The 24667-nt window shown below is 47.4% G+C and overlaps 1 protein-coding gene across 1 annotated transcript in view; it reads left to right on the top strand.

The window, feature by feature from the left end:
* Window positions 1-24667, top strand: part of phldb1b (pleckstrin homology-like domain, family B, member 1b) — an 89751-nt gene that overhangs the window by 50509 nt on the left and 14575 nt on the right. Inside the window, 14 exon segments of the mRNA XM_069147364.1 lie at window positions 7130-7330; window positions 7332-7439; window positions 8914-9060; window positions 9888-10025; window positions 11467-11595; window positions 14195-14350; window positions 14886-14996; window positions 15112-15201; window positions 16192-16326; window positions 16930-17040; window positions 18098-18259; window positions 20290-20427; window positions 22902-23018; window positions 23548-23650. Coding sequence (XP_069003465.1) covers window positions 7130-7330; window positions 7332-7439; window positions 8914-9060; window positions 9888-10025; window positions 11467-11595; window positions 14195-14350; window positions 14886-14996; window positions 15112-15201; window positions 16192-16326; window positions 16930-17040; window positions 18098-18259; window positions 20290-20427; window positions 22902-23018; window positions 23548-23650 — 1846 coding nt within the window.

Genomic DNA, 24667 nt, shown 5'->3' with positions numbered 1-24667 from the left:
CCCCCGATATCAGAAAACAGGTTTGTAGGTATTTTCATACGCCTCCGCTCAGACGTGTTAACGCTCCACAAAAACACTTCAAAGGGTTCGGCTTATTTGTTCCAGTATTAAAAACAGTCAAAGGAGAAATAATTACAGAGACTTTGACTTTTGAGCGAATACGCGGCGAACTCTGTTGAAAAGTGCTTCAAAGCTTGTTTTAATCCCTTGTTATCTCCCGCTACGAACATATTGGATTGAACAGCTGAAGGCGGTCGGCGCCCCCCCCCCCCCGTTCGAACAGATTCCTCGGCACCTCTCACAAGACCTGGGTAAGGTTTAGGGATGTAGGGAAGGAGGGTTCGGGGATGTGTGTGTGTGTGTGTGTGTGTGTGTGTGGGGGGTTCCGTCATGGACCGGTACCGCGTGGCGCCGGGACGAGCCGGGAACAGGGAGCGGGCCGCGGTGTACCTGCTGGCTCTGGCTCGGGAGAAGCCGGTCCTCCTCGGCAGTACTCCGGCAGCTCTCACGGAGGTAACCGACGCCGCTGCTAATATTAACAAAGCTCCCGGGCCGGATGGAAATAGACGGAGATCGTACCACGTGAGTGCCGTTCTGAGGCCCGTCGGGCCGCATGTGATGCCGCCGAGGTTTTACGAGCTCCCCGGCTCGGTTTCGCTCATTAACAAGGGGGAGCTTTCATGACTCCGACCGCTTTTGCACTGCAGGTTTTATGAGTTGAGTTTATGAAATATGACACATGCCGTCACATTATTGCAGCTTTGCATAACCGGAAAGCTCCGTTCACTCATAAACCGGAGAAGTGAAACAAATGACGTGACAACCTCGTCCTTTATGCTAAGCTAAGCTAAGCTAGCCAGTCACTAGCTGTAGTTTCCTGCTCAGTGTACATATTGTCTCGATAGGAGGTCAAGTTACAGATTTTTTTTCAAATAAATTGTGTTACATTGAACGATAGGTGTTCGTGTTCCCTCGAAGAGGAGTGACTGAGGCGTTTTAAGGATTTATTGGGACGCTCCTATTTGGTCCAAAGACGTGAGCTTGACCTTCAGAACCTAAAAATACAAAATAAATCTTACCATAAAGAATATATATTCTCAAACTTGTTTGAGTAGGTGCAAACGGGGACACGACCAAACGTCTAACAGAATCCGCGTCGGCTGTCAGCTGTGAGAAAATAGTAAAGAGATCATGAAATGAACGACATCATTGAGGTCATCTGAAAACATTCAAAAAACTTTTTTTTTTTTTTTTTTTTTTTGGTCAAAATGCTAAATGTAAACAATCTGCCGGTGAAAACTCTCACGGCCGGCAGCAAGCGATTATCTGCAACATCAGCAGAGCTCGACCGGACACATCAGTGAGCATCCATGAGAGGGATAAACAATGTCTACGAGGTATTACACACATATTACCCATAAGGCCTGACTACCGTTAGCCTGTCGTTTGGTATCAGAACGCCGATCTACACTTCTTGACTCTTCGTCCGCCTCTCAGTGAAGTGAGAGTTTCCCAGTTGGAGCTCCAGCCACAGACTGTATGCATAAAAGTGGACGTAGCTTCCGGCTCTGGAAAATGAGGCCGATGCGGAAGCGCCTCAAGCTGCGATACCACCGGGTGCCACTAGAGGTGGTCTTCAAAAAGCCTCCACAGACTCCCATTCAACGAGTCTCATAGAAGTCTCAGTAAGATTTCTTGGTGGTCAGCTAAAGTCGCTCCTTCTTATTTGTTTTCTGGCCGTCCATCCGAAAATGATCCCATCATTAATTCCAAAACAAGCTTTAAAAAGGTGTGTTTTTGGGGGTGGGTGGGCAGGGGGGTGGGGGGGGGCGTGTCTGTTTGACTGACAGGCCTGTGGTGCAGTGGGCGGGGACGTATTATCGCCGGGTTTCCAATCAGATCACGTCATCCCCTCCCCGGCTAAACGCTCTCACACGGATACTCAGCACAGTGTTTCACTGTTGTACCAACCAGCTGCTGTCGAGTTGTTTAGGATATTGATATTTCATCTCGTAACATCTGTGCACTGCAAATTGCTTAAACTTAACAAAGCTGACGCAACCGGCTGCTCATCTTGCAGGCGTGTCTCCGTCCTGCAGCAATAACCGCGCCCGCTCGTCGTCAACCGGCCGCGGTTTAAAGAATGTAAAAATGACGACGAGCCCTTTCAGTCGTCTGCGTCTCGTCCTTGACGCTCTGGTCTCTGTGCTGGAGGGGTTCGACGCGAGAGCTGGAACCTGGCCTTCGCTCCTGAGAGATTCCTCTGAAGAGGAGGCGTCAGCGCTTTTAAATGCCAGCCGCCTCCCACCTGGGGGGGGGGGCGACGACACCACGGTTTCATCTGGAGATCAGTGCCGGCGACACCGACATGGAAGGACCAGCAGCTCATTATCCGGAGAGGTTGGCGGCCACTGGAGAGCCTGCTCACCCCCCCTCCCCCACCCCCTTCCATACACACACACACACACACACACACACACACACACACACACACACACGTTTTGATGCTCGTGTGCTCTGCAGGGATAGAAAAGGGAGAGACGAAGAAAGAAAGAAAGAAAAAAAGCAACAGCAGAAAATTCAACAGAAATATCTCTGAGGATGTTCTTGTTTGTTCCTCCTCTGGGACCACGAACACCTCCAACTCCCCCACGCATTGCGGTTGGATCATGAACGGGGGTTTGTTTTGCAGACTGTTAAACATGAACATGACAGACGCCCCCCCCTCCCCCCCGCCTGCAGATATATGTAGAGAATAAAGGCTTTGTTGAACTTTCCCCGGTTTACTCTGGCGACACTCCGCGCCCGACATTTGCTGTTTACGCCCGCGACGTAGGCCGAAGAACAACACGCCTGCGTACGCTTTAATAGTAACTGCTCGAATCAAAGGTATGCAGACGGGGGGGGGGGGGGGGGGGGGGACGACGACATTAAAGGGCATGAGAGAAAACGGGAGACACCGACTCCCAGGGGAGAGAGGGGAGACCTGAGGAAGAGATGCTGGGAGGATGAAAAGAAGGAATGTAAAGCCACTAAATGAGGGAAAAACAACAGTGAGATGGTGGATGACTGTCTGCAGTACGTACGGGAATGAATGAATGAATGAATGAATTAATGAAGGGGATTAGTACTATTTGGTTTATGCACATATTCATGCAATTTCTACAAAGAGGAGAAAGCATTCGACATAATAATAATGCCAATATGTGTTTAAACGACACCATGAGCCTTTTCCAAACGTACACATTCTTGTGGCTTCTGTGCCTTTTAAACATGTCACACTTCAGTGGTTTAGAACTTAAAACGGGAAGTAAACACCTGGTTTCCCACTCAGGAGGCGTTTATTGTTTCAATTACCTCACCGTTAGTTCGGTATCTTGTAAGTTGGCATCTTATTTTGCCGGTAGGGGGAGTCTGAACCATCAAACCAAACAATTTCATGGCTTATTGTTCATTTTTTGCCATCAGAGTAAAGAAATATTACAGCACTTTTTAACAGCTGTGGAAGTGGCTGGTAACCTCGGGGTGACCACAGGAGTCGAGGAAGCGGTAGAGGAAGAGGGAGAGGAAGAGGGAGAGGGAGCGGAAGAGGGAGCGGAAGAGGAAGCGGTAGAGGGAGAGGGAGCAGAAAAGGGAGCGGAAGAGGAAGCGGTAGAGGAAGCGGTAGAGGAAGCGGTAAAGAAAGAAGAAGCGGTAGAGGAAGCGGTAGAGGAAGAGGGAGAGGGAGCGGAAGAGGGAGCGGAAGAGGAAGCGGTAGAGGAAGAGGGAGAGGGAGCGGAAGAGGGAGCGGAAGAGGAAGCGGAAGAGGAAGCGGTAGAGGAAGAGGGAGAGGGAGCGGAAGAGGGAGCGGAAGAGGGAGTGGAAGAGGAAGCGGTAGAGGAAGCGGTAAAGAAAGAAGAAGCGGTAGAGGACGCGGTCGTGTAATATTTACCTTCAGTGTGAAAGTACTGATGACAAAAATTCAAATATTAAACTTTAATCGCATGAAAAACAAAACACCCCCAGTGTGTAAAAAAAACAAAACATGAACTTTGTTAGAAATTTAGAGTACAAGGGAAATCATTTAACGCACGAAACGGCTAAAGTTCAACCATAAATCATCAGCAGCGGCCTGGAGGTGTCTTCATCCGACCGGGTCGCCGGGACAGCCGCCGTCCACCGGGTGAGACGAGGAGGGACGAGGAATGTGTGAACGGGAGTCCGGTGGGAGGAGAAGTTCGTGAACTTGGGCATTCCATTGTTTTCTTCATGCAAACTTTGGAAAGTTTTGACATCTGAAAACATACTTCGCTAAAGAGTTGAACTTTGTGTCTCTAAACAACTTAAACTTGTTTCCATTGTAGCTTCATATATTATTTTCAAATATGAGCTTTTGCGCCTGCTAACTGTACCAGGCTGTGTACAATATGTCATTGAGTGACTGTCGTAAAAGGTATATACATGTTTTTTTTCTTGACATTTTGAATGTCTTAGTCGTGGTTAATACATGTTGCTGTGATACATATGTTTATGCTTACAGTGCATTTGTCAGCCAGTGATCCACACAATCAGCCATCTTAGTTTCTTTTAGGTAGAATAAAGGCTAATGAGACAAACTTGAGGCCAAATACAAATAAATTTTAAAAAAAGGATCAATGCACATTATATATAATAGCGAATGTAAATAACTCAACAACAGTATGTTTTAGTTATTAACACGTCGGCTTTAGTTCTGTTGGTTGTTGTTGCCGCGCCTCTTCTTTCATCGGCCTGCGACGTCCAGTTTCGTTGCACTGAATGTTTGATTCCGGTGAACAGCCACATGCGGTGTTATTGCATGCTGTGCGTCTCGTAACTTCTTGTTTTCCATCATCCGCTGTTTGGAACGCGAGAAGCTATTCAGTTTCATTTCCTCCACATGGCGCCAAAGCACGACGCGGGTTATTTCACGGCACTTAACGCGTTGAAGCGCCCGCGGCAGAACTTTTACAGAGAAATGATTCAGCCCAACTATCACCGTCCTGCCGGTGTGTGTGTGTGTGTGTGTGTGTGTGTGTGTGTGTGTGTGTGTGTGTGTGGGGGGGGGGGGGGGGGGGGGGGGGGGGGGGGTGTTGTTGTCAGACACCAGGGGTATTACCGGCTCCTCGCAGGAAGCCGGTATTTGTTCATCTGTCTTCGGGCCAAGCTGTATTGACTTGAGTTTGTGGCTTATTTCAAGGTTTGAGGTTTTTTTTTTTTTTTTTTTTTGGCTTCTCCTGGTTTTTCCACCACGAGGGTGAGTAAGACCCTGAATTTGGACTTTTTGCAGCATAGATGTGATTTACTTTTGACTTTTGTTTCTAGTTAAATGGTTAGGAAACGCTTGAATCTGATTTATAAAACAAAAGACGCCGTTTGCTTTAAATTTGGGGACATATTTCTCAGTCAGTCACCAGGGCGCTTTTGAAAAGCCCAAATTTTTTTCAACTGTGGAAATATCTGTTGTTCAAGCCGAACCACCCCCGTTTCCAACTGGGCCACGGAGCGTCCGGCGTCGAGGAAAGAAGTTTAGGGATCGACACTGACCCGTTGTACCACCTTGTTCCCTCCCAGCCCCGACCGACCCGCTAATGACGTCTACAGAAAAATGTCCAAACTTTTTTTTTTTTTTTGGCGGCCTCTTGGCAGCAACAATCTCTGGCATTATAAAGAACCACATGAAGAAACACTGTAAAATATGATTCATGCGAACCTGTCAACGGGCAGCCAATTGGAGGGGTTGGGGGGGGGGGGGTCGTTCCAGCACAGTGCATATGTCAGCCGTCAAATTTAAAAGTTGATTTATGTTTGAGGTAAAAAAACACATTTAAAGGGCATGAAATTCTGCCCGTGATCCGTCAGACGGGTTCGGTCGCCTCGAGGCTGTCTGGAAATCAAATGGAGACAAATTTCAGTCAGCTTTTCTTGCCTGAAAGGAGACAGGCGTCAAGAGCGCTGAGTGGTCTAATCTGTGTGTACAATCAAGCAGATGTTTGAGTAGGAGGACGAGTGGAAGTCGTAGACCCGCCAGGAAATGTTTGAAATTTGGCTTCTTTTCTTTTTTTTCTTTTCTTTTCTTGTCTTTTTTTTTAAGTCCTACAGCCCAAAGGGGTCTTTTACTCCCACCTGCTCAGTTAAAAGCCAACCGGGTCCCCAGATTAGAGGTCTCAGCTGATGGTGGGGGCTGCAGCGCCTCATCATGCAGATGCTCCCGTCGGTGGGAAAAAAGCTCTGCGTGACGGAGAAAAGACGCACCGGAGCTTTTATTTGTGGGTGGAGAACGATTTGGTTCGCCGAGTGTTGGTATGTGACGGGGAGCGGATTCTAAGAATGTTTTTACATTTTTTTATTCCAAACCCTCGTCCTTTGTTCAACAACACACACAAAAAGACGTTTGTGAAGGAACGCTTTTCATTGCTTTTGACTTGACTGATGAGGTTTTTTTTTTAATTTGGATATATTTGTTTTGAATCATTCAGTTTCTTTAGACGTGATTATTGTCTTCCAAACAAACCCAACTATAGAAGCTAAATATTCTTTTATTGTTATTTCCTTTTTTTTTATAGTCACTTTTATTGCTACCACTCGTTTAACTATTGCCTTTCATGTACTGTGTTTGTTTACGATATACTTGTGTGGTGTATATATTTTGTCTTTTATTTTGAAAGACGCACACCTGACCAAACAATGAATCAAGTGATGAATCAGTCATGAAAACAGTCATTAGTTGCAGCTCTACTGTCGACATCAGGTCTTCTTTCTGAGCTGGCCATCTTCTGATCGTGATCAGTTGCTGCCGTGGCAACTCCAACCAGCTCAACAGGAAATGAGGTAGCGGGGACGTGTTCACCGCGGCGGGGCTCTATCTGATGTCGGCCGAGACTGACATGTCAGTGAGGTTGAAATATAAAGCTGAAGTTGGCCTTTCAAATAAAACTGCATACAAATACTCAGTCAGGTTTGAACTATTTAAAAGTTTTAATCCATTTTGATGAGTAAAAGTTTGACCGTGTGTTTTCAGACCCAATTTCAATTGCTACATTTAAGGGGAATATTTTCAGCGTATTATTCCACACCCGTCCAACCTCGGTCTGATGTCGTTCTTTTTGGTTGTGTTTGTGTGTCGCCGCAGGAGAGACAGCGACTGGAGACCATCCTAAACCTCTGCGCTGAATACAACAAGGGAGAGGGCACCGGGCTGGACCCTCTGGGCTCGGGGAGGTCCGGCTTCCCCGGGGGCCCGGCCGACGGCTCCGGGCGGAGGCCGTCTCTGGAGAACGTCCTGGGAGGGACGCCGTCCTCGGCCGCGCTCCGCCTGGCGCAGAGGCAGAGGGGAGAGCGACGAGGAGAACCTGAAGGAGGAGTGCAGCAGCACCGAGAGCACTCATCAGGAGGTGAGGACGCCCGGCGCGCCGTCGGCACCGCGCAACGGAGACCGGCAGGTCAGAGGGAAACGCTGAAACCTCCCGGCAACGACGCTCTCGCCGCATGCCGCTATGGAGCCAGCATGAGCACGCGATGCGCATGGCCAAACAAATAGTGCTTTTTTTTTTTTTTTTTCCCCATGTCAGGGCTCTTACTCGTGTGTTAGTGCAGGAATTCGGGACAGGATAGTGTTCTTTCAAATCGCACACTGCTGACCTGAAATAACCCCGCCAAAACATCTGCTGCATAAATGATTTTACTCAGAAATCCAGGTGTTTTCGCGCCCTCGGTTTAACACGCTGAATAAACACACTGGTTCTTCTGTCCAGCAGCAGCAGTGAAAAAGAAACACTTTCGTTTTGTGTTCAGGAACAGCGGCAGCTTCCTCAGACGCTTTAATTTGAAAATTATTTACGGTGGTGGCCCCGCCCCCTTCCTCTACGGAGCCAAGATGGCGACCGTTTAGGGTGGAAGGTGTCCAGAGTTTCACACTTTTTTTTTGTCACTGTTTTGAGTGCATCATCCTGGTACTTGTAGTGAACTGCATGTTTCTGTACTTGACGGTGTGAACACAGTGATGCACTCAAAACAGTGTGTATAACATCTGGAACACAGTAGAAGTGCTTTGGGGGGCCGTCGGGGATCTACGAGAGAGAGAAGTGTTGAACACTGAACGACTGAACGATTTCCTGTGAAAACTTCTGAGCAGTTCAGTTATTGAGTAGCATCGTGCAGCTTCGGTCCGGCTGCGGACGGCTGCTGCTTCGAGTTGAGAATGTGGCTTCACGGGGAGGCATGTCACGTGAACACGTATGTGTTATGAACGGCTGAACTCGTTTGTCCCACAATGTCAACAACCCCGCATGACCCGCAAAAACAAGTGTCGGAGAGTGATGAATGAGCATGTCTGTGTGTGTGTGTGTGTGTGTGTGTGTGTGTGTAGTCCAGTCTGTAAACCTGCTGACACATCAACTCCACAAACGACTCGTTTGCTGCAAATATTTCTGGAATTTGGGAGGAAGGTGTCTTAATCTCTGCACCTCCATGTTTTGAAATGCGGTTTATTATCTTGTGGTGCTCTTTGTGGGAGAGCATGACGTTACAGGTCACTTTAGTTAATGGCCGTCCTGCACCGCTTCCTGCATGAAGCTCATTTATCAGTCAGGCTCTTTCTATACGTGAACCTCGTTCACTTTCACGTCTCTCTCTCTGTCTGTCCATCAAGGCTTTCACAACCTGAAACACCATTTTCCATCATTTTGAAATGATCATTCCCATTTTCATCTCTGATTTGTTTTTTGTTTTTTTTGGGGTTATGGAAACAGCTCTTGTGCTCGGTGACACCCCGACTCCCACTCAGACCTCTCTAACCCTGTATAAACCTGTCACAGTGCACAGCATTAGGTTTAGCATATAGCATTATATTCATGCACAACACCAACAGGCGGATTCAGTTTCCTTAAGAGTGACCCGTCTCTGTTCCCCCTGCAGCACGAGGACTCCTCCGGTTCAGGCGGCGCCGGGCGTTTGGAGCTCGGCTACCTGGAGGACGAGCGCGTTCGGGTTCTGGCTCGGATCGATGAGCTGAAGAACCGACTCACAGAACTGGAACAACAGCTCCAAGAGTCCAAACAGGAGGTAGTCAGACCCATCCAGCCAGGGCTGAGCTTGTTTCAGCTCCAGTCTGTTTAATATAAAAGCTGTAGACAGCTGAAACTCACCATCATCTTCAAGTGAGGACATAAAATGTTCACAGTTTTCTTGATCCGGTTGAAATTCATTTGCATGTTTAACAATCTAAGGCACATAATTCAAGGGGGCCAATAAAAACGAATAAAATGGTCAAATTTGAGATGTGTTAATTGACTCACCTGACATCAACCCGAGGCGTTGCTATGGTCACCTACCATCCGCGCTGTCAAAAGTTATTGCGTTACGCTGGAAAAGCAAACGGAACACTTCCTGTGTCATTTCAAATTAAAAGCCCTCTGGCGTTGTATTAGACACAAACTCTTTCATTTCTTGAAAAGGCTTTTATTGTGAAACGATTGCACAGCCGGACAATCACACTTCAGATCAATAATCCAAAACAACCGTTGAAAATAACTTGATTTAATTAAAGCAATAGAAATATACATTATTGACTTGCCGGCGTAGGAAAAGTGATTTACATGTGTGCGCTCACCTCTGTGTGACTCTGTCTGTCTGTCTGTTTGTGTCTGTGTGTGACTGTCTGACTGTGTGTGTGTGTGTGTGTGTGTGTGTGTGTGTGTGTGTGTGTGTGTCTGTGTGTCTGACTGTGTGTGTGTGTGTGTGTGTGTGTGTGTCTGTGTGACTGTCTGACTGTGTGTGTGTGTGTCTGTGTGTCTGTCTGACTGTGTGTGTGTGTGTGTGTGTGTGTGTGTGTGTGTGTGTGTGTCTGTCTGACTGTGTGTGACTCTGTCTGACTGCGTGACTCTGTGCAGGCAGAGATGGAGCGTGCCTTGCTGCAGGGCGAGAGGCAGGCGGAGCTCGACCAGATCGAGGCGGAGACGGACATCATCACTCAGCTGCAGCACAAGCTGGACGAGCTGGAGAGCGCCATCCAGAGGGAGAAAGACAAGGTACAGGCGGCGGCCGCTAAAAGGCTTCGGAGGGTGGAAAGTGCACAGCTCGCTTTTTAAAGGCACCGATTACGTTTCCAAGTTCATGAAATTGAAGCGTTTTATGGAGATTGTGCACATTCTTTAACACTCAGAGAGAAAAACACACCGATACACTCGCTGCCTGCGCTTCCACGGTCTCTCTGGTGTCTTGCGTTCCCCCTTCTGGTTCATCACTCGCTGCCGTTCCTGCATCAGTCGGCGCTCCTCTCCACGCCGAGCGCTCCTTCGATTCTTAGAAATGGATTTATTTAAAAAAAGATCGAATGATTTGAAGCCACATAAAATAGCTCACACGAAGGACTCGATTGACCTGCTCGGGTGTCCTTCTCTCTCTCTCTCGCATGTTTCCTCCCGAGTGGTTTACTCCGTTCCGTCCTCGACTCCACCAACTTAACCGTCATCCATTAACCCCTTGATCCTTCCTCTGCTTCCTCAGCACTCACAGTTCCTCTTATCTTTAACTCAACCCCGCTCGCCTCTCTCTTCACCGTCCGCATGTCAGACCCGGCGGAGGCTGACGTCTTTGGTTCTGCAGCACGCGGGCTCCGCTAGAATCCTTTTTAATAAGGTGTTCCTGTACCAAACAGGACAAATCTACCAGCATGTTGGTTTCAGTGGTTTTGTGGGGGCGGCCCGTTCTTCTGTTTACCTGCTCGTAAAACACTTGACCACTAGTTGGGTTTACTCACCGTTGGTTGTGATATTTCTGCTAAATTCTTAAATGTTAGATGGTAAATTCTCCATGAATTTCGTTTCATTTCGTTTGTTTAATTTTTTTGCAGGGACAGCGCAAAACAGCAGACACAAGTACAACAAATACACTACATTAAACATCACAACATGTCCGTGGTTGGGAAAATCTGTAAAATAAGAACAATCTCTGCTTCTTTTTGACATGAATTTTTTGGTGTAAAAATGAATCTTCGATCTGCTTCAAACTCGAACTTCACCTCAACTCCTCTGAGGACCTAAAACGTCTGCCTGCTGCTCTAGGCGACCTGCCTACCTTCTCAGGTCTTCACATCCCAGATACAGATGGTATCGGGCGAAATACTGAAGCTTCAACTCAGCCAATGAAAAACAAGCTTCATATTTACTGATCGATCACTGAGCATGAAAAGCGGAGCGAGAGATGACGCCTCCGTACTTTAACATGTTTTTAACAATAATAAAACTGTTCCACCTGTTGCTATTCTTTCAGCAGAGTTGCTGCCTATAATCTTGAGGGTAGCGTGAAGCTCAGACTTTAGTTCATCTGCTTCCTGCTCTCTGACCAGCTTTAAAAATCCGCTAACACCTTACAGCTTTTTATTTGCATGGCGTGGATTTTGAGCAGTGTGTCTCTCTCTCTCCTACCGTCCATCCATCCTGTGTGTGGGTGTGTGTTGTGTCTTTCTAGGAGAGGGCTAATGTTGAGGCCGAGCGCCGGGCCCTGCAGAGCCTCCAGGAGGGCTACGCTGAGCTGAAGAACCAGCTTCATAATTGCCCCGAGTCCCTGCGGGAACAGTTGCAGGAACAGCTCAAAAGGGTGGGTCGTCAAGTCGAGCGGAAGCAACTCTCAGACAACCCCCCCCCCCCCCAACCCCCTACACCCCTCCCCGTCCCCCCCGGTCCTCCCAACTGTAGCTTGCAGCCTCCACCACCATCCCGCCTGCAGCCTCCTTGTACAGCAGCACCAAACACGTCCCCCGTCTCTCACCTGCAGCAAAACGGAGTTAAAGCGACGGTGAAGCTCATCGGTCCGACTCCCAGAGGCAGCATCTGTCTATTTTAAACATAGTGTTCGTTATATTCCGTGTTTTAAATAAGCAGAGCCTTTTTATATCGCGTTATGTTAGTATTTGCGTTATTATAGGCTTTGGACTGTATATTGTCCTTTAAGGGGAAAACGCAGTAACACAGCATTTGGTCCATATTGTTTTAGGACATGAAAATTTGAGTTACTGGGGGAAAAAAAAGCCAAATAGACAGCTGAAGCTACAGAACATTAAGGGAAAACGTGCTGATGAGATATTTACAGTGACGCAGTGAAAGTAAAACATTTTATTTACAGATTTTTTTTTTTCCCCCCCTTTGCTCTAATCTGGAATTGAAAAATATCAGTTGATATCTCGGTAATCCATTTTTGTGATTCTGTTTGGTTACGTGAGGCGGTAACTAAGGATGCTCTCACACTTCCAGCCCTCCAAACAAACTGAGAGGGATTAGTCAGCGTTTTTGTGCACATACGTGTGTGAACACTCCAAACAGACAGAGAATCCTCTGAAGCCAACTGAGACCACATCGGGATGTTTGAACGCAAGGTGCTCCAGGTTTGTCACGTTATCCGCTGTAGACAGATCATAAGCATAAGCACGGTGCTGCTCCAAAAAAACCCAAATAGACCACCGATCCACCATAACATTGAAACCAGTGACAGGTGAAGCATTCGGTGTGCTGCAGCAGCCCAGCAGTAAATCCTCCTCTGATGTGGTCTCGGCCTCGGCCTCTCCTCCCCCGCCATATGTGGCTTCCAGACAGGCGCACGCACGGCCTCGGGCCTCGGGCCTAACGACGAGAAGCCCTCTCGGTCGCCACCTCACGGACGTGCCGTTGCCACGAGCTGCAGGACTTCTGCCTCCTCCCCGTCCCGCGGCAGCTACACCTTCGGGTCGACACGGGAGTCACTTCAGCTGCCAGTGACGTGTTCCGTGTTCAAAATGTGGCCTCGTGGTGATACAAACCCTCCCCCCCCCTCCCCCCGCTGCACTGCATGTGTGAATCTGATCTGCATCTCTTCTGTGATTTTTTTTTTTTTTTTTTTTGCCATGGCTTACATAATTTTGTAACTGCTCACTAATCAATTAACATAGGCCCTGACTAGATCCATTCTCTGCCTCCCCCCTCGCCCTCATCCTGTGACTGCTCTCGTGTAGAAACGCTGCTGCTGTTTAGGGTTCAAAACAGGCCGCATGTTTTGTTTTTTAACGCTCGTCAGGACAGCACACACCTTCCGCCGTAGACCCGGTGTTTTTACAGGCAGGAAAAGTTCACGTAGGTTCAGTTTCATTTGCCGAGATATCTCATCGGCTGCCAGATCCCGCAGCTTCGGTTTCTTTTGCTGTGATTACAGTGTGGAAACCCTTTTCAACTTTAAGGTTCGCTCAGTAAGCCTGAAGGGCCGACCAATCAGGGACGAGCGTCGGCCGCTCGGTGTGACACGGAAGTGTTTTTCCCTAAATGCCGCTGCGGTCTGATAACACTAGAATAAAGTGAAACTCTCGTCGAGCTCTACGAGTGATGGAGCCTCCCGATGTTTGGCTCACATGCAGAGAGTACAGCAGCCGGCAGGTTTCAACACATTTCAGATCCAATTTTGCAGAATTTTATACACGACAGGAGGGAATGTCAGCCTCAGTAAGTAAGTTCAGGTCTAAACAAACAACCTGGAGGAGAATTCTTTTTTTTTTGTTTTTACTGAATCATTTTGACTCTTAGACTGGATGTCAGTTGCCATTATGGGCTGTCGGGTCCCTGGCGAGTGTCTTCAAAGACTCCCAACACTCGCTTTCCCTCCTGCGTTTTAACTGAAACGTGTCGCGGAGCAGGAACGGCGGGGTCGACCGGCCGGCACCCGACATTAACCTCTGAAACACACAGAACTGTTTGGATATCTGCTTAGTCATATTTTTTTTCACCATGTAGTATTTGAAGTACAACTTTGTGAGCTCATACTGTAGGTGTTTAGGCCCAAGCAGTAGACGTAGTGGAGGACAAAATCAAATTATACAAAACTGGAACCCCAAACTTGTGATGAACAGGTTGTTTCAGTGTTTGCCTCCATTATATGAGTCGTATTAATTCCCCCACCGGTCGCTGTGCTGCAGTAGAAGCATGTTCTCCATCGCTGTCCGCTTGCCTGAGCACGCCAGGCTTCTAGTCGTCCCCAAAAGGAGCTTCAGCCACGCTGGAAAATATTTCTATTTCAAAAATAAATGTCGTGTTTTTTTGTTTGTTTTTTTTGCTTTGCTCTCGGCAACTCCTCCCGTCTGGGAACGGTGGATGGCTTCGAGATGATCCGTGGGCATTTTTATTTTGTCAATCTTTGTGACTTAACCGCCGATGTGGTGTGGGGGGGGCTCCATTAGGACGGAGAGGCGCTGGAAGCGGGAACGAAAAAGTTTGAGGACCTGGAGTTTCAGCAGCTGGAGAGAGAAAGCAGCCTGGAGGAGGAACGAGAAACCATCAGCCAGCAGCTGCTCCAGGAGAGAGCCGAGTACCACGGCAGCGTGGCCAAGAGGAAGGTGAGGAAACACCTGGACAGCCTGTGTGTGTGTGGGTGTGGGTGTGTGTGGGTGTGTGGGTGTGTGTGTGTGTGTGTGTGTGTGTGGGGGGGGGTAATATCCTTCTTATTATATAAGCCTTCAGGGACAAATGTTTAGCTCAGGTCTTTGGGTTATTTACTCCAGTCTGACCACACTCCTGCTAAAAGACCTGAGTTTTATGTTCTGTTATTATTATGTCAGACCTCTGGAACACCACAGGGAGAGTCAACAGGAAGCCGGTGGGTTCGGCTTGTTTGTGAAACACACGTTGCGATGGCTTTCTGTTTAGGGAATAAGTTACAGTTTGTGTTGCGCGAGTAACAACGTGGACTAAGATGGGTCAAAGACGCAGCAGCGGCACCGATATCACGAGCCCGACGTAGTTCACACGTTCATTACAGTCAGCGTTCAGACGTTTGGCGTCGCCGTACGTTGTTTTTTTTCGTTGATCTTGACCTGGCCGCATTCCTTCCGCGCTGGCACTTAGAAAAACGAGTTGTGACTTGTTCCCCAGGAGAAGGTGTCCGCTCTGGAGAACCAGGCCAACCAGCTCGGCCTGCAGGCGTCTCAGGAGTGCGAGCGGCTGGCCAAAGACCGGACGTTCACCCTGCAAATGCTCCAAAAGGTAAAAAACGCCTCGTCAGCAGAAGGAAAAGTACAGAAACACCAGGCTTCTTTCATCAGTCGTAGATTTCTTTTTTATAAGTTGTTCCCAACAAAGAATGGATGTTTTTCCCCAGGAGAAGGAGAGACTGTCGGCGCTGGAGAAGAGATACCACAGCCTGACTGGAGGGAAGAGCTTCCCCAAGTCTTCCACTGCGATGAGGGAGGTGAGAGAAACGGCCGAGCGAAACAAAAACACATTCCTGATTTCACACTCGTCTCGCTCCGCGCCCGAAAACAAGCGGAGAGCTTTCACGACTCGCGGCTGACTTTTCTCCCCGTCGTGAACCTCTCGGCTCACGGCGACGTGTCGGTGTGCAGATAATCGTGTTTTTTTATTTTTTTTATGTGAAGTCCCGGCTGAGTCGCCAACGAACCTTTTATTGGTCACTACTTCACTGTGAACCAGGAGGTGCCCGACAGGTCGATCTCAACCTCAACGCTTACACTGCTTGATTTATTTTTCAAATTTGAATCCCGCCTCAACACGCCACTCGATTGTCATAAATAGCGCCCGCCCAGCAGCCCTTTCCGAACCCGTTTCATCGTCCAAACTCCCGCATCGACCGTTCAGCAGCACTGAGAGCGCAGCACGTATCTCTTGAAACCGCACGGCTTGAGTGTGACTGCGTTTGGCTCCGCCTCCATCTCTAACCCCGCTATTCTTGACTGAATTGCGCCCGAAAGTCCAGATCGCTTCACAACGTGCCGCGTATAAAAAAAAAACCAAAAAAAAACCCAGCAGAACTCACCTGGTCTGACTTTACTCGTTTCTCTGTACGAGAGAACGTTTTCAATGATTCCAGTTTTGAACATATTTGCGCGGCGACCCGACACGCCAATCACGGGTCTGTATGCTCCGAGTGTTCATACCGTAATGTAAGGTACATTTAAACGCATTTACAGCAACAAGTTTTTTTTGTGGGTGGGGTTGAACACATCGAGTTGGCCATTTTAGAAGTAGCTGAAAAAAAGCGTGGGCACCCCTGATGTAAAGCGTGTTGAACCGACATCCTTGACAAGGGGGGCAGGCGGTCAAACAAAAACACCTGTTTCACACCTCTTTTATATTGATGTCGTCTTGAGGCCCAGAAACTTGTATCCAGTGTGCCGTAAGATCTCTGCTGGCGTTAAAAATGGCTTATCCCCGGAAACAGGAAGCGCTCCACATCAGCGGGGCTGGCCTGTTGTTGGAGGACCTCCGCTCCTCCCAGCTCTCCCTCTGTCGAGCCTCTCCTTCCTACTTGCATCCCTCCCCCCCCTGTCAGTTGTACCCCAGCAGCCCCACAGAGGTAACCGCACTAACGCTCCCCTGCATGAGCCCCCCTCCCCCCCCTCCCTCACCCCGCCGTGTTGTGTAACTCACCCCGAAAGTCACCCGTCGCCTGTGTCAGTGTCCTGGTTGCACCTGTGATGTGCCGTGTTCGTACACGACCACGACGATGATGATGATGATGAAAAGCACAAGTCGATGCCTTCAGAGGTTGCTCGCGGTGTTATGATCCACCAGAGGCCGCAGTTTGAAAATGTCCTAATTTAAATCACCAACAAAGCGCCCGCTTGCTACCCCGATGTGTGTCAGCCCCTTGCGTTGCTATGGCTACACTGTTGTTTGTTGCCGAGTGTGTTTCCCGTTTGTCTGTCGCCACGCGCACGATGACACCTTTTTTTTTTGCCGAACTGACAACAGCCCAGATAAAAGGAGGGCCGTCGGGCTTGCGGAGAGGTGTCATCTCCGAACGAAACACGTGAAGGCATCGTGGACCGGCGCCTGTGCTTGCGTGTGCGTGTGCGTATGCGTGTGCGTGTGGGTTGCTGTGTGCCCTGAGAGGTTGCGGTGTCCTCCTCGGCTTCTCACCCTGTCTTGTTTGTTGCCCCGCTGGCCCGCTGCTCAGGAGTACATGAAGCCGCCGGACGTCGGTAAGATGTACGGCGCCCGCCGTCGAAGCAGCCGGCCCGACTCGCACGGCCGCTCGTTCGCCGTCGACACTGCGTTAGCTGGCGAGGTATCATCACCGCTTCCTGTCTGTCTCTCTCTCCCGACTCTCTGATTCCTGCCCTCCTGTCTCTTTGTCTCTCTTCCCATCCTTCCATTTTTTTCCATGTGGTGTTGCTCCCTCTGCTGGTCTGCTGCTAATCAAACCCACTCCTACCATTGGCTCAGCTCTCGGCTGCGTGTGTTCTCGGTGTGTGTGTGTGTGTGTGTGTTCTCGGTGTGTGTGTGTGTGTGTGTGTGTGTGTGTGTGTGTGTGTGTGTTCTCGGTGTGTGTGTGTGTGTGTGTGTGTGTTCTTGGTGTGCGTGCAGCTTGCAGTCCCCCGCAGCCGTGAGGCAGTGTTCGCTTCCAGGAGACACCAAGTCACAGCAGCACATGTGGAGGGGGAGAGGGGGAGGGGGGTATTAGGGTTGGATTGATAGGTGCGTGTTTGGATTTAGTTAATGAATGTGAAATTTCATCTTGGAAAAAAACACTCACTTGTCGCCCTCATAGCTTTATTTCGAAATAACATTTGCTGTATTTCACGCAGGAACGGTTTTCATTTGGCAGTTAAACATGTTTTTGTCTGTTTTCCGTTTGAGAAATCAATATCCGTTTCAATTTCTTTAGTGCTTCGCTTTAAATCAACAACCATGAAATGAACCGAGGGAATGATAGACTTTATTATATGTTGGTACATTTTAGTACTTTCCCCCCAGTCCTGCATGTAACATGGATACAAATATGTACAAAATCTTACATTTAAATTACAACTGGTGGCCTCCCATAGAAAGAAGTGTAGTACTGATTAGATACAGTTCTAGTATGCAGGAGGCTGAATGAGAAGGTGGCTGTGCTGCTCCCACATATCGGTCCAACCCTAATGCCGACTGTACGTACTGCGTGTTATAGTGTGTCCTTCTCTGTGAAGTGTGCTGGACATGTTTCCTTCCTACTGCCTATCTTGTTGACATGTCTCTCTCTCTCACCTCCTTTCCTCTCCCTTTCTCCTCCTCTGTGTGTGTGTGTGTGTGTGTGTGTGTGTGTGTGTGTGTGTGTGTGTGTGTGTGTGTCACCTTTGGTAAAGGAGTATGTGACAGTGGGCCAGTTAAATCAGATGTATGGGATGCCAAAGGTGGAGTCGTCCCCTACCTCCCCGCTCCGCCAGCCCCTGCAGTCTGGAGTGGTAGACCCCGCCTTCTCCTGCCTCCCCTCTCCTCATGGCTCCTCCCTCTCTCTCTCTGTGGAGGTGTGTTGCCGTCCTTCCTTCCCTCTTCTCCTCCTGCCAGGTCACCCCGTGGGTGCGCTCGTTTATGGGTGAAACGCAGCGGTTTAGACCTTTTTTATTTGGCATATGACCGCAAATAATGTCTGCTTTTTTGAATAATTGGAGGTCAAATTATCCAGTAATTGAAGGACTAAAAGAAAAATGGGAAAAAACTGGTGGAGCAGAAAGGTTTTCATCATCGTCTTGCGGCCACTTGCAAGCGATCCCAACTACTCGTGTGACATTTGGACACGAGTGGAACAAGTATGCAGAAATAAACAATTAAAGCTTCCATTGAAGCGACAGATTGTGAGAAGATGAGCAAAATGCGGTTTTGTCTCCGTACAGCATCAACAGTCATCATTGTACCATATCAAACAGACACACGATAACATATGAAGTAAAATACAACACATACTTTGTAAGCAGTATTTACCACATGCTAATTGCCGTAGCATGTTTGTTTTTAGCAGTTAGTATACAAGAAAATGTAAGATTCTTAACTGTTTTGATAAGAAATATTATTATGACACATGAACATTTCCCCTTTAGAAAGAGAAGACAAAATACCCATCTAAACATTCAAACCTATTTTCTAGATCTTCCCGAAGCTGCTTCACAACCAACAATCCTTTTGTTATTATTCCAAAAAAATATTTTATTACTAATTGATGAATTAATTTTATTTCTGAGCACCTCCTCTTCTTTCTCCAAACTGCATTGCAGGGACATCGAGTGCAATGACAACTGACTTTAAAATCAGTTTTTAGGATTCATACCTGTGACATGGAGAATAATGGAGAAGTAGGAAAACATTGCAAACTTCAAACCTGCTCATAATTAGTACGTAAGATCCACGTGGAACTACACTTCCCCTCGTTTGGGCCGATCGATAGAATCTTTAAAAGACGGCAACAGGCAAATGCAGAAATTCTGCCAACATTTCAGTCTGCAGTCTATTTACAGTGTCTTGGATACGACATGTCACTGATGACATAATGTGTTAGCTGTGTGCCTTTTGAGAACGTATGCCTCAGTGGCTCTGTGTGACTCACTATCCAAGCAGATCTGGTTTTAGCGGAGTGTCGTTGCCGTTTCCAGGAGAGCATATCAGCACTTTAATAAGTGAAACCCCCTTCTCTTTTCCTCTTCTCGCCTCCATCCTTAATGTTACTGTCACTCGCTGTTACCTTCTCCTTTCTCCCTCTCTCGCACCAAAAAAAAAAGGAAATCACCTCGTGACTTTACTCACCGCTGAAGAATGAACTGATGATTTTATTAACATAACTTCACATCACGTAGATTGTATTCTTCCCGTCGCTCTTCTAATTTGACTGTGGCAGAGCCGAATTTGAATAAATCTGTTTCATCGCCTCACTTCCAGCAGCAGTAATGAAAGAAAATGAAACACTGGCTGCATGTGATGGTCATGTCAGGGGCGGCGTTATGTAAGCAGCACGTCTCGGTCGGCGCTGCAGGCGGTGGGTGAACAGTCGTGCTACAAACGGCTAATAACGGAGGCAAGACCACAAAATCAATCTGCTGTCAGCAACAAGTCGAGTTAAGGATGTCGCTCTCGTATTTGTCTGAAATAAAAACAACATTTATGTGAAATACATTTAGTTTCTTTATTTTTAAACTTCAGGTCCAACAACAGATTCATTTGAATAAGACATGAAATAAGAGAAACTTCAATGTTCTTGTGGAAAGTGGGTCATTGCAGCAGCAGCATGGAATTAAAACACTGAAATGTAAAATAGGGATATAGCAGCTGGAGGGTATGAAGCACAATGCAGCTCACAACAATTATGTGTTGAATATAGTTAGGAATAATTTTCAAAGTAAAAAAAAAAAAAAAGTTAATTACAGCTTTTGAGGGTGTAGAAAACAAACATTCCTCTCCTGTTTCGACTGTCTTTGAATGCTTTCTAATCTCCTCTTTGTCTTCTCTCCTTCGCCCTTCGTTTCCACTTCCCGTCTTTGCCGCTCGTCTCCGTGCTCTCCGGCACCAGTCCGAGGGTAGTAGGCCTCATCTCCCCAAGCTAGACTTAGAGCAGTGGTACCAGGAGCTGATGGCTGGCTCCAGCCACATCTGTCCTCCTCCTCCTCTGCCGGCCAAGTCTCTATCAGGCCGCCGGCCTGTGCTGCAGGTAGAGGCTCTTCTTTTCGTCTTTGTCCTCGTGTTTTTCCACCCTGTCGCTCCTCGGCTGTTGTTTCTCTGCCTCCCTTCGACCTGCTGCCGGCCGTCTTCCAGAGAAGGAGGGAGATCTGTGTTTATACCGTGCAGTCGGGAAGTATTCAGATCCTTGACGTTTTGCACACTTTATTGTATTGTAGATTTGATACAATATAATATAATACAATATACACTCCATAACACATAATAAGACAGATCCTTTCCCCCCCCCTGATTGATGAAAACAAGAAACTGAAAAAGTCGAATTTCCAACAGTGTTTAGACTCTTTGATGTGGCTCTCCTCAGCGGTCAGATGTACCCTGTTTGTTTCATTTATCCTGAGGTGTGTCTAGAACTGAACTGGAGTCCACGTGTGACCCGCTGAATGGAGCAGACCTGATTTAGAGGCACACAATCCTGTCTGTACTCTGCTCTAATCTGTCTCTGCCACTGACTATATAAAACATGGATCTCCCTCTTGGCAGTGCCTGACCTTGCCTGAAGGTCCGTATGGCGCCGGCGGTCAGTCTGCGGCTGAGAAGCTGTAGGAAGCTCGTCAACTGTGACGGTACCCACCTGTCACTCAAAGCAGACCCTGGCCTTAATAATGTGGACCTTAAAGGGTTAATACAATTTCAACTAGTGAATTATGTACAAATTTACCCCCTGTACAATTCATTTGAACATGAAAATTAACTTCAAGGACCAAAACTACGACTTCTGCTGAGAACTTTGGCATTTTGCCACGAATCAATGAGGATTGATCATAGACTGTGTATATAAAAGTGAACGTAGCTTCCGGGTCTGAAAAATGAGGCCGATGCGGAACCACCTTAAGGTGCAATACCACCGAGTGCCTCTAGAGGTTGTCCCCAAAAAGCTTCCGGCTCAATAGACTCCCATTCAACTAGCCTCATAAAATTCATGTACAATTTCTCCTCAAGTTACTACTCAAGTGTTGCTCGCTAAAGTCGCTGCTTCTCATTCATTTTCTGGCCGTCCATCTGAAAATAATCTGTCATTAATTAGATAATAAGATTAAAAAAACTGTGTGTTTGGGGGCGTGTCTGTTTGATTGACAGGCCTGTCAGGTTAGGCTAGCGGTGGGCGGGACGTAGTTTCGCCAGGTTTCCAATCAGATTGAGTTAAACCCCCCCAGCTCGTCCAAATATGGTCACTTCCTGCTCCAAACTGCTCCGAATTAGGCTTCATTACAGCTGGTCACAAACCAACGGGTGACTCACTGCTGGTTGCCGCCTGGGATTGACTCGCTTTTGGAGCCAGCCCCAAGTGGCCATTTGAGGAACTGCAGTTTTGGGCATTTTATATCCATCTGTCGTCTGCAGAGGTAAAAAAGGAGAGCCCACTGACATGTTACACCCCCACAACATCCTGCCCTTCTCCGTTGCGTTGACTTCAAGCTTTTTTCGCCTCAGAAGTTTCTGCTTGGTCGCCGCAGAGATCTCTTTAGGCTTCACAGCTTGGATTGTGTCCTGACATGCAGAGTGAATTATGGAAGCTGATATACATAAGCGTGTGCCTTCCTAAACTACAGTTTGTCTAATAACTTGTCCACGTGTGGACTCCAGGCAATTTACAGACAAGCATTAATTAAAGTGAACGACATAATAACGAGTGCAAAAAGTGAAGGCGGTTTCTCAATCCACTGTGTCTGTTGTTTAATAATGCTGCATTCACATCATGTGAAAAAGTTGGCAAAGACAGTTTTGAAGCCTCTTGACACGACTAGAAAAACTGAGTTCAGCTCATCTTTTACATTAAAAACAATCTGAATAAAAGAATTACTTCACGATCGTGGCTATTTGAAGCGGTTTCGGGTCACAGCTGCAGATTTTCTGTTGCCGGAATAAAGTGTGGATGAAAGCTGAGAGTATCTGCCCGCAGCGGAAGACCACAGAAGAACTTCAATCAGCACTTAAAGAAAAGTTTGAACACGTGAACACTTTCAAGTCGCCGCTTTGAACATTAAGCTGTTCTACACCGAGAGCCTTTTAGGACATGAATGCAGCATTAACTTAAATGAGTCCGATCAAAGAGCCGTTCAATGAAAGGGACTAGGCAGGTGTGTGTGTGTGTGTGTGTGTGTGTGTGTGTGTGTGTGTGTGTGTGTGTGTGTGTGTGTGTGTGTTAACCTGCAGTCTAAATCACGTGATATTTGGAGGCTCTTTGATATTTTTCATTCGATCTTTGATAACAAAATCTGCTGATTGAACCTTGAGTGATGCATTTTGTGACGTCGGTGTTTAAAAATCTTTGCAACACGACGCCAGTCGTGCTGTTTAACCTCCACAGGAGCTTCCATCTCGCGTGGCGGGTGTTTGTTGCGGAAACCCTCCAATCTACCGCCACAGTTTGTTTTCACATGCGTCATCATCACCCCCCCCCCTCCCCCCGGCGCTGATCTCTTTGTTTCTCGCCGCCCTCAGGTGTTCCGTTCTAAGTTGGACAGCGATCCGGGCCTGTCTTTCCATCATCCGAAATCGGGCTCCGTGTCGCCTCTGCAGCACGGAGCAGCAACGCTGGGACGCAACACAAACTCCAAGGTAGAGTTTGTTTTCAACAGGTGCACCGATTGCAGCCGTCCACCTGTTAATCAGATGTTAAACCTTCGTCAAAGGCCGGAGCGCTGCGCAGACCCGGTTGCGCCTCTGGTGAGCTTCAGTTTGGGTAAAGTCTCGTGATGGGAAACAAAATCTGACATAATGTAGATAAATGTCTGACATAATAAAGAAAGCCAAATACAGATATTCATCAAAAGTCTTAACATCTCTTGTTAATTTTCACTACATGAAAACACTAAATGGCAAATAACATTTAAAAAAATGACCCAAATGTCCAAAAAGAAACAATACACAGAAGGAGACAAATCAAGTTCTCCATTCAGACCGGGGTCTCCCGTAGCTTTTAACGTGCAGATCTAAAATGATTCTCTTTGTAAGAGACTTTTTAATCTGGGAAATGTTAAATCTTCATTTTTTATATTTTGATCATCCCGGCCACAATTCAACCTTAAAACATCAACTCTATGAACCTGTTTTTACATGCAATTGTCTGCTTCGTCTGACCCTGCAGAGCCCCCTGCTGGTGGTCAACAGCACCGGGAGTCTGCCCAGGAATCTGGCTGCAACCTTGCAGGACATCGAGAACAAGAGGCAGCTCGCTCTGCAGCAGAAAGGTAGTCGAGTTTTTACTTCACAGAAACCGACACTCCTCAACTCTGTCAAGTTCATGAGGCTGCGTTCAGCATCGTGTAGCGATTCAGTAACATCTGACTGATCACTGCTCAGATGTCCTCCAGTGTTTATTCATCGATGCTAAATGACTTATTGCAAGTACTTGAAACATGAATTAGTCACTGTGCCAGAGTTACTGCCATTTCTTTATTTCACATTTTCTTTTTAATGGAGTCTTGTTATCCAGGTCAGTGGTTTCCAAACCTGGAGGTCAGAAACTCCTGAATGTTTGCAGGAAAAATGTGAGATGGGGTGAGACACGGGGAAAAAAAGACAAAAGAAAAAAAAAAAAACACCTGCGTTTGTTGCATGTGAATATACTGAAAAACAACTTTTTTATTCCGTTATATCAGAGACACATGGTGCGTTCATAAGCAACTGGGAAGTTTCCCACTTCTGAGTGGGAGAAATCACCTCGAGCGCTCGTCCAGCTGGGAATTTCACTCCAAGGAAAGTCCGAGGTTTATGAGAGCTGCGAGAAGTCGATCTGACGTCACTCGACATGATGACGTTTGTGGTGAAAACAGAGAATTAAGCTTAGTGGTTAGTTTTAGTCAGTTTGAGCTGGATGTTGTGGCGTTAAACAATATTAATTATTATATTGACTAGACAACGACAGCCATCCCACACGGCCGCTACTTCGTTAGTTTGCTGACTGTCTGCTAAAAACAACATGTAGAAAATGTAGCGTACGAATAATAATGACTCCATCTCGTCCCCGTGACGGTCGTCACGGGCGACGACGAGGTCGTTTGTCACTCTTTTCTATTCAGACGGCAGATAGAGCAGATTTCCCGGCGGCTGCCGTGTTGCCTATTTGTTGTTGTTTGTCATGTGAACGCTCTCAACTTCCCCGGCTGCCCCAACGCACCGATATACAGCTGTTAACATGTGGACAGATGAACCCGCCGGTTAGAACGCTTCAAATATTCCTTAATATGAATGATATTAGTACAATT

The sequence above is a fragment of the Embiotoca jacksoni genome, unplaced genomic scaffold (genome assembly GCF_022577435.1).
Source record: "Embiotoca jacksoni isolate LCO1_2020_lvr unplaced genomic scaffold, fEmbJac1.0.p SCAF_14, whole genome shotgun sequence".
In the NCBI taxonomy this organism is placed as follows: Eukaryota; Metazoa; Chordata; class Actinopteri; family Embiotocidae; genus Embiotoca; species Embiotoca jacksoni.
This window is presented reverse-complemented; position numbering and strand designations above follow the sequence as displayed.